At 35.7% G+C, this 10,023-nt stretch overlaps 1 protein-coding gene across 3 annotated transcripts; it reads right to left on the bottom strand.

Annotated features, from left to right (window-relative positions):
• Positions 1-245: 245 nt before the first annotated feature.
• LOC114291770 (transcription initiation factor TFIID subunit 4b) lies at positions 246-8,831 on the bottom strand. Of its 3 annotated transcripts, none has more exons than XR_014365087.1 (14): positions 8,501-8,816; positions 8,200-8,305; positions 5,590-6,137; positions 5,387-5,482; positions 4,916-5,311; positions 3,512-3,642; positions 3,295-3,382; positions 3,041-3,176; positions 2,865-2,920; positions 2,738-2,794; positions 2,494-2,634; positions 2,341-2,402; positions 1,642-1,903; positions 246-659 (listed from the first exon to the last, which is right to left on the bottom strand). XR_014365087.1 is itself a non-coding variant. In XM_082921873.1 (14 exons), the coding sequence occupies exons 2-14, from the start codon at positions 8,294-8,296 to the stop codon at positions 490-492; spliced, it is 2,244 nt and encodes a 747-aa protein (XP_082777999.1). In that variant the 5' UTR covers positions 8,297-8,305; positions 8,546-8,831; the 3' UTR covers positions 246-489. The 3 variants fall into 3 exon arrangements, 2 of the variants coding, with proteins under 2 accessions (XP_082777999.1, XP_028091441.2); XM_082921873.1 differs by having other exon boundaries at positions 2,341-2,406; positions 8,546-8,831; XM_028235640.2 differs by having other exon boundaries at positions 2,341-2,406; positions 8,501-8,822.
• Positions 8,832-10,023: the final 1,192 nt, after the last annotated feature.

Below are 10,023 nucleotides of genomic sequence, written 5' to 3'. Positions count from 1 at the left end.
TTTATTTTTTACTAAAATAACATATCTAAAGTTAATAAATTTGATAAAATTAAATATTTAACATAAAATATATATTAAATATTTATAAATATATATAATAAAAATATATTTCTTGAACAAATGTGTCGTGTCTTGTATTTTTTAAAAATTTACATGTCTCAGTATCCGTATCGCGTCCATGCTTCTCAGGAAGCATAGTACGAATTACAGATCTTAGCTATTAGAGACAAATTAGTACACACAAATAAACAAAAGACAATGTTGCAATTATAACAGAGAAGCCAGTTGCATTAGCGTTACAAGCTAAAAACAGCAACCTTCCTTACTAGCACTCCGAACTGCACATGACTTAAGAGGACCAGAATAACAAGAAGAACCATCAAAATTAAGTGCGCCCTTGGTAAAACCTGTTCGGTGTTACATTTTTGCAAACCTTGCAATGTACTTGAGCTGAAGATCTCACTGGCAACATGATGAACCCAAAGATTCTTAAGCTACAGCATGAGCATGTGTTTTTTGGTACAAGCGATATATTAGTGTAGTTTTTGACATCTGGGGCTCCCTTTCAAGGACAGCAATCACATCCTTAACAGAGATGGAGCGAGCAACTTCAGTTTGAGGAACCACAACTTGATTCCTTACGAATTGTCTACTTAACCCTGTTGAGAAAACATAGATTAAAAACAGAGATCGTGCAATGAATCATGCAATGCTGAGTATCATATCAAGGAACATTACCACACCAAATGCTTCATTTTATTCAATGGAAATACAAAAATAGCCAGCATCATTTTCATTTTCTGTTTTCTGTTCTTAAAAATAGAAAAAACAAAAACTGATATGGAAAACTTGTTTGCTAAACTGTTCCTGAAAATTGTATTTGGGAAACCTTTTTCTGCAAACATCCCAATTTTTAGCAAACATTTTAAAGTTGTTTATTGAACTTCCAAAAACTTTTTTCGCACGAAAATTTTAGCCATATAAAAATGGTGTGTGCTTTCAAACCTTTCACTGTTTTTGGTCCCTTGGCATCAGGTGGGCATCCCAAGAACCTTGCTTGGTTAGGCCAGGAGTTCAAACCACACCAGGTTCAAGTTGCATGTAAAATGATTACATGATGCTCTCTCTCTCTCTCTCTCTCTCTCTCTCCACAAAAAACAAAAAGAAAACTCCTGTTTAGGGTTGGCTGATAAACCATTCAAACCAGCCACCTTGTGCTGCTTTTTCCAAGTTGTAAATTGTAATTGATAGTGATTAATACATTAGTGACTGAAAGAAACAAGATGTTGATATGATCAGTTGACCACTCATTTATACGTTTCTACAGGTCGGCCAATGGTCTAGCTTAAAAAACCAGCAAATACTGATTTTAATATAACAGAGTAAAATTTTAGATGGGAAAATTTCAAATTGATTAAATAATTCTTACATGCATGTTTATATATGTATGTACTAATTATAATTTATAAGTTCATTTTGCACCTTATTTAGGTGGTTCAATGAGTAATAACAAAGGAATAGTTTCTAGTTCACAACTCATGCACAAGAGAGAGAGAGAGAGTTGAAGCTTTGGAACCATCAAATTAATAAGTAATTAACAATGATAAAAATTGGCCAATAATTAATCTATATCATGCTTACCAGATGACACAGCAGCACTTGGCTGGCCCATTTTCTCTGCTTCTTGATTTTCCCTTGCATTTTTTCCAGAGGATGATAAATGCTTGTGGCTCATATCACCCAACTGAGAACCAGAAGCAGCATCAATTCCTCCTTCACGTTTTTGCCGAGCTTGCTCAGCCATTAGTTGCCATTTTGACAGCATATCATCTCCTCCAACAGCAGCTCGCGCAGCAACATTTGCAGCTGTTGCCCGCAATTTGTCATCCTCTTCTTTGTTTGCCTGCATATGTAGTAAAAGTTCAACACACAAATTTCTTTTCTTTTTTTTTATTTATTTATTTTTATGCTCTGTTTGTTTCAGCAGAAAATATTTTTTATAGAAAACTTTTTTAAGAAAACGTCTTTCAAACTGATGTACTACTTGTATTAGGTGGTGGTGGTGGTGGTGGTGGTGGTGGTGGAGGTGGAGCGTGAGGTGGTGTGGCAGTGGCAGAGGTGGTGATGGGGCTTTAGTGTGGTGCCACAAATAAGACTTTAATCCGAAAGTGGAAAACATTTTTCGCCCAAACAGGCTTGTTTTCTGTTGACAGTGGAAAACATTTTCTGTTGACTTTCATTTACGTTGTACCAAACGCTAGAAAATTCAAAAAACATTAACAAACCGAGTGTTAGTGGTGAATACCTAATAGATTGAAATCAATCAACCTTAATTAATACCTTCACTGATTTTGCACGACCCTCATCCTTTTCCTTATCGCCATCAACGCTAGCATTACCTTCTGGCTACATATACAAACATAAATATAACAAACTTCAAGGAATATACACCCACACAAGCAAATGCAAAGTATTTATGCAAGATATACCCACTTCATTGAGCTTTTGGAGTCTTTCTGCTTCAGCCTGCTTTTTATCCCATTCTTCTTTGGCTTTCCGGTTCATTGCCATGATTTGTTGCCGAACATCTGAGGTTATAAGAGTTTGGTGCCTTGGCTTCTCAATATCAACCCGCTACGGAATTCATTTGAAATCATTAAAATAAAGAGTCATTCAATTTTCCTTCCTTTCTTTAGGCAATCACAAAGAGAAAATAACCAAAAAGAGAAAAACTAACCTGTTTCGACAGTCTGATCAGATTGCTTATCAGTCCACGCATTCTTTCCTCCACACACTGATGATTCGGTTTCATAAAAAAGTGTAAAGAGATAACAACTGAAAAACAGAAGTGATAAAAATCTTACCAATGACAAGCATTGATCCACATCATTGCTAATATTCTTTACACCGCATTTTGACACTGCCATAAATGCACACATCCCAAAATGTCAAGCTATTTTCTTCTAAAATTTGTTTTACAGCAGCAACAAAATGCATAAATTCACAGGATATAAAAAATTTAACCAAAAAAAGCTTTAACTGATTTTTGCCAATTTTTTTTGAAGGGGAATTTTCTGCAAAATCAGCTTTTCTTCTTCGTCTTGCACAACTCTTCGAGATGCTTCTGAAACTCGAATGTCTTCTTTGGGCCCAGAAAGCAGTTGTTCTTCCTCTTCCTATGTCACACAACATATCAACAGAACTGTGAGTTCCTGATTTAAAGTTTGTGCATTGTAAATTAAGTCAGCAGACACTAGTTAACCGTATAAAGTTGATGATGGTAAAATATTATACCCTAAGATTAACTCCACTGACAGCAGTCACATCATTGAGTTGTTCAATGCTTTGATCCAATAAGGCCCCAGATACTTTTTGCTTCTTACTGTCACAGATACCATGAATGTGTGCCAATTAAGATAGCAAAAAAGGTTGACAATGATGATAGAGAAAATAAGTTGCACCAACCAATCAAAATCATCTTCTAGCTGTGTTAGAGAACTAGTTATATCACCTTGGTAGAGGTGGCAAAGAACCAAGGGATTCCAGTGGTTTCTTTTGGCCAATAGAAGGCTTTTTCGGGATTGTCTTTGCATTATCTCCGGGCCCAACCGGAGAAGTTGCAGATGGGACCCGACAACTAAACTGATAAAACATAGAAGCAACAAGTAAGCTAAACAATAACAGTAAGAAAAGCCATGGTAACATAGTGATTAGCAAGAATTTGACAGCACATATAAAATCAGAAAGAAAGTCACTTTTCCTAACAAGAAAATGAAAATTTTCATTTGTAAGAAAGAAAGGGTAATGATTCAAATAAAATAACAAAAAACTACTACTAAACAATCAAGACATTAAAAAAGGTAACAATTATAAAAAAATAAAAAGATGAAAAAGAAAATGCAGGAGAACTGATCATACAGTGGAATTACGTTCTACATAAGAAATCTCCAGTGATACTCCTTCATTTCTCTAAGAAATCCATGCTAAATTTCACCAATCTTGGGATCCAGCAACTTTTACAATTCAAAGCTTTTGAAAATTCATAAATTTCCATTAAGTACTACATATGTCCAAAGGGCCCTCGGGTGCTCCATGTACAATCAATCATCACAGATCTCTCCCATTATATGCTAGAATGTTCATTTAGAAATTAGAAGTCTATATCAGCCCCCTAATATTCATAAAACAAACACGATAGCACCCATTGAATCTACATGTAACCCACAAATAATATCAGGCTCCAGCTATCCTAGTGAACAACCACCAGCATCTACTTGAAAAACCCCATGGTAGGAGGGGTTCAATCAAACCAACGTTGAGCTATCTAAAAAAAAAAGGGATTAAAAAAAAAAAAACAAAAAAACAAAACAAAAAGAAGCATTGAATAACAATCTCCAACAGCATTACAGTCTGAAGATCAGTGGTTTTGTTTTTTCCAGAGGTAATTGGAGGTGGGTTTGAGCTAGGTTTTGGTATTTTATATATACACAAACACTTTCTAAAAAACTGTATTATTCAGAAGCCAAGCCCAATGCATAGCTCCCTTACAGTCTGCTGCAACCATTTACAGCTGAAATGCTTATGTTTTGGTATATCTAAAAGATCAAAGGTTAATGTATGCTACATCATACTACATACACACATATATACTAGTCCAAGGGCCGGAATGCGAAAGACATGAAACCTCACACACTGCACTCTCTTCAGTACGCTAAATGAATTTTGCCTCTCAAATTTAGACTCATTCATGGCCTGAGTTGATGTTCCCAAAAGAGTTGCACCAATGCTTTGAACTGGACCTGCCTCACTTGTGAATCATGAGACAGCTGTTTGACAAATGTGCTGAAGTGCTAACATTTGTTCCAGAAAATGGGTGATAATTACCACCTATACTTTCATAAATGCGAAAAGATACCTGTGAGAAATGCAAATGCTGTTGTTGCTGCTTGCTAAGACCTTGATTGGGGATTATGGGGTACTCCTTTTCTTGGTTTATGTTACTCAAACTGGACAGCACCATTTGGTTTACTGGCATTCCATGTGAATCTGATTGGTGTTCCATCTCGCGTGATTTTTTACCATTACTATCCATCATTGCATTGCTTGGATCAGTCTTCAGTATTGCAGCTGAAGAACGAATATGAGACACATCTGCAGGAGAGGTGACATCCTTCTGATGAACTTGTGCAAATGACTGAGAAACAGTTCCGTGATTTGTACCAACAGATGGCATTTTCAAATTCTGTGGTTGTGCAGAAGCTTGAGACTGTAATGACTGTTGGCTGGGTCCAGTCTGCGAGTTTCGAGCAGCCTGTTTTCCAGTCTGGTTTCAGCATTAAATCTCCAAACAAAATAGAGATGCATAAAATAACCAGTTTGTACGCACCTGTGCTTGAAACTTATATACTGCCATCTTGAGCATCTGGTCCCCTACAATAGTTCTCATGTGGCGTACAAATTCCTCTTTGGAGATTTCATTTTTCTGAATATAGCAAAGTCCTTCATCATTAGGATGAGAAGTTCTACAAAAATTCATTCCATGCTAGACAGTCGTAACAGTTGGCAAAGAAATCCAAATCTAAGACCCACCTTCAATTTAACATAAAGAGTCTCTAGTTGCATGGCTCTGTCCTTATCAAGTTGAGGTCGTATGACTGGGAGCAACAGGGCAAATGACACTTGTTTTCCATGATTCATTGGATTTATTGTCTGCTCTGTTGCCATTGCCTGCTGATTATTCATCTTCTGTAACTTTGGGTATTGAGACTCACTCCTGGAATTGTGTGTTCTGTCTGGCTTTCTGATATGGACTGGATTCTTTCCAAAATTCTGAATACCCATTGATTGCGAAAAATGGAGGTTGCTTTGCTCGACTGGCCATTTTTGACAGTCATCCTGTGGTTGTTTCTGTTGCAAAGGGATGCAATTCAGTTCCCGTGAAGTGATAATTTGTTGCTGCTGGTTCTCAGGACCATATCCATGTTGCTTTAACTTCATTCCAGATGAATGTCGCTCTTGTTGCAGGAAACCAGCCAGATCCTGTTGATTTTGACCATTGGTATTTTTATCTTGTCTGGAAGTTTGCCAAGGTGGAAATAACTGACTGGAAGTGTGATTGCTTCCTTGAGATAAAGGTGCTGTTTTAAGTTCAACATATTGTGGTTAATAAAATAGTTTCTAAGCGGGGCATAAGAAAACCACTTGAAAAATATGCATTATAAGGACGAAGAAATGTAATATTCTAATTATAAATTATGTTACAACTTACAAGGACTCAGTTGAGTATCAGGTGCCAGTGTGCGTCCAAAAGTCAAATCTTCCTAAATGTAAATATTTGGATGTTGGAATTTTTATCCAAAAGTTGGGTACGGATATGTTGACACATCTGGAATATTTAAAAATATTACATATTGCATGAAATTCTGACATTAAATGTTGTAAATTATTAAAAATGTAATTGAAATTATATAAAATTTTGGAGGAAACGACAATTTTCCTGTCTCATCTATGTCTAAAAAGTTTTCTTTACAACCAAATGTGAGCTTCTTCTTCTTCTTCAAGCATGGTAAAAATTATATAATACAAGCATCTAACTTAAGTATGGATGTCGGACACGAATCACAGGTAAGAGTCTATGCAGCACTCATTACACTTTTTTTTTTTTGTTGTTGCTTTCCCCGATAATTACAAATAAAGGCATCTCCAACGGTTCACCAAATATTTCATCAAATATGAGTAAAGAAAGTATGAATTTCTCTATCTGATATCAGTCACTCCAACAGTAAATTTATAGTTGTCATCAAAACAAAGGTCGTCCGGGGGGTCGATCGGCCGGTCGTCCAGCTGGCCGACCGGCAAGAGTCAATGGAAAAAAAATAAATTCTGCTCTGTGTTCCATATCCATAACCAGAAAAACGATGGTTTGCTCAAGCCATAACCCATCTCATGGTTTGCTCAATCTGGGTATCAAGAAAAAAGATGTTGTACTCATTTTTGCCCCAAATTCAATCCAATTCGTTGTTTGTTTCTTCGGAATCATCGCAACCAGCGCTATTGCAACTACTGTAAATCCTATGTACACAATCTCTATGTACACAATCTCTGAGCTTTCAAAACTAATCAAAGACTGCAAACCAAAGCTTATCATCACTGTTTCTCAATTATGGGAAAAAGTTAAAGGCTTCGGTTTACCATCTGAAAAATCTGTTTCGATTGTTACAAACTCAAATTCAAAAGTTACATCTTTTATTGATTTGATTAGGAGTGTTGCGTCGGTTTCAAATTTGCCTAAGGTTTCAATTCGATCAAATGATACAGTTGTTCTGTTGTATTCATCAGGGACACAGTTGCAGAGAGGCAATGAAATAGGTGGTTGACAGGGGGTCCGACTGGGGAGTTGACCTCCCAATGTAAAATTTTCACAAAATTTTGGTTGAGGTGGTCGTCTGGGAGGACGTCTGGCCGGTCTTCCGGTGGGTCCACACTCAACGGCTATGTATAGTAAATTGCTAAAAGGTGCAAGACATCTTTACTTTGGTGAAAATTTTGGGGCATTCTCAATTTGATATTGTTTTGATAAAACCGTTGGAGCCAAAAAAAGTGTACTTTTTCACCAAATTCAAATTTGGTGATGCATCTGGTGAACCGTTGGAGATGGGCTAAGGAGTATGCTCAAGCAGCTAAAACCAGATGAAAGATAAAGATTATGATTATTATATTGCTTTAAATTTGACCACAGATTCAGCTTCTTGACAACCTTCACTACTACATATATGCTTACACCTAATGGGCAGTCGCTAGTCGGACCCTTCTAAAAAAAGTAGAAAAAATGCATAAATGGAAACTAACTCAAAATTATTGCAGTTTTGGCCTATTTTGGGAAGTAGATTAAAAACTAACCTTTTGACTTTTTTTTTAAAATGTGCAAAAAAAAATAGGGAAATGATGTGACCAGTTTTTAACCGTGTTGCCAAAATTATATTTTTATGGCTGCCTTAGTAAGTCTGTATCCAAGACAAGTGAAAATTGTTGCATGGATCACAATCACACAGCTCTCACTTACTCTGACTTGAAACTCTTGTTCCCACTTAAATGCAACCACAAAAAAAAAACCAAAAAAAAAAAATTGAAGAAAAAAATATACAAACAATAATTTTCATGAAATTGCAAAACCCAAGTTGAGCTTGTACAGGTATATACCAGTGTCTGAATTAGAGGGTTGTGATGTGGAAGTATTGCCCTCTATATCCCTATTCAAAGCAGCTGTGAAGGCCTCGACGTCAGCCCCAGAATGCATTGTTTCGTCCTGAAAACATATCAGCTTATAAAAATTGAGTCGTTAGCTTCAAAATAAATCCCCTTTCTACAAACCCAAACAAACTTGACTTTCGTAAGTGTGTGCGTATATATACAAAAAATTGAGCATGTGTGCAGATATATATATATATATATATATATATATAGAGAGAGAGAGAGAGAGAGAGAGAAGAGGAGAGGGAACCTCGTCCTCTTCGAGGAGTTTCATAATGGAAGGGTCCATTACAACCTTTGATTTCAGGGGGAAGGTGACGGCGTATGCTGCGGCAATTGATCGGTGTTGAGATTGTGATTGAAAGAGAAATTTGGGTACTTTTTGACGACGAACTGGGACTGGGAAAGATAAGAACGTAGTGAGAAATCGCGAATTAGTGAACGGAATACCCGAGTTCCGAACGATGTTATGCTGTTCTTTCGTCTCTCTTGTGAGCGTCCAATGTGCCCTTGGTTTTTAGCCCCTTTAATAGACCTCTGGTGCTTATGGATTTTATATCATTATTAAAAACATTTCTTTTTTCGGCTCGTTATGCTTATCTTGGCAACGGTTTTGAAAAAAATAAATCATTCAATTTTGTTTATTTATTTTCAGATAAATGTAATGAAGGATGAAGATCATGATTATTATATTGCTTTAAATTTTGAAAAAATTATAAAACAGTTGAATGTGAGAAAAACAATTGCAAAAATCATTAAAAGAATTTATAATTTTAATTATTAACATTCATAAAAGAAATTTACTAATTTATAATTATTTTTATAAAAACAACCTATTACGTAATTTCTCCTTTAATTTTTTTTAATAAATTGTATATTTGGAAGATCTTACACAAAATAAATAGTTCAAATCATTAAAATAATAATCATAATGAATTCCACAAGCCCGAATATTAAGTCATGTTTATATTTAAATTTGAGATAAATTCAACTATTTATACATACATGTGACACCTAGCATTGTTGTTTCATAATTACAATAAGATAGAAAGCAAAACATGAATTTTTTGGGTAAAAGATAAACAAACAAAAATACATATATATTTGTTTGAAACATAACACTATGTCATTTTTATTTTTTCCTCATTTCCATCCATTTCCTCTTCTCCTTACAATTCTGCTAGCCAATATTCCACCCTCATTGTCTTTGGAGCACTCCTCTGTCTTCAGTCTTCTTCTTTCCTTTTTCTCGAGTGTGTGTAAAATTCATAATCCTATTATTGGCCACCACTCTCCACCACCAATAACCTCTTACCCATTCTTTCTTGCTACTACCAAACCTTATTTGCCCCAATTATGTGCACCATTCTGACGCAATCGACATTTCATATACCTCTCTCATTCATTCTGTAACGCCCCCAAAATAATTACAAGAATCCAACTTCAAACACCAATGCGAAGTGATATTGATACAATAAAAAGTTTTCATTAATCAAAGTTAATATACAAAAGATAACAATTACAAAGAGGAGTAAAAGCTACACAGTTAATCACATATCTTATTGGTTTACATCTTTCCAAGTTACTGCTTGGTTACAACAAAAATGAGTCACAAGCTCAACACACATAAAGCCCTAGGCTTGTACAAAAAGTTAATTACAAAATAAACACCATTGAGCCCTTAGCTCCACAATCCTCTCAAGCTAAGTCTTTGGTGGTGGCATATCACCAACATCTGAAAATGATTTTTCCCAAATAGGGTGAGCCAAACCA

This window comes from Camellia sinensis, chromosome 3 (genome assembly GCF_055761805.1).
Source record: "Camellia sinensis isolate YWXY chromosome 3, ASM5576180v1, whole genome shotgun sequence".
Lineage (NCBI taxonomy): Eukaryota > Viridiplantae > Streptophyta > Magnoliopsida > Ericales > Theaceae > Camellia > Camellia sinensis.
The sequence above is the reverse complement of the archived record's forward strand: the minus strand, read 5'-3'. Positions and strand labels throughout refer to the sequence as shown.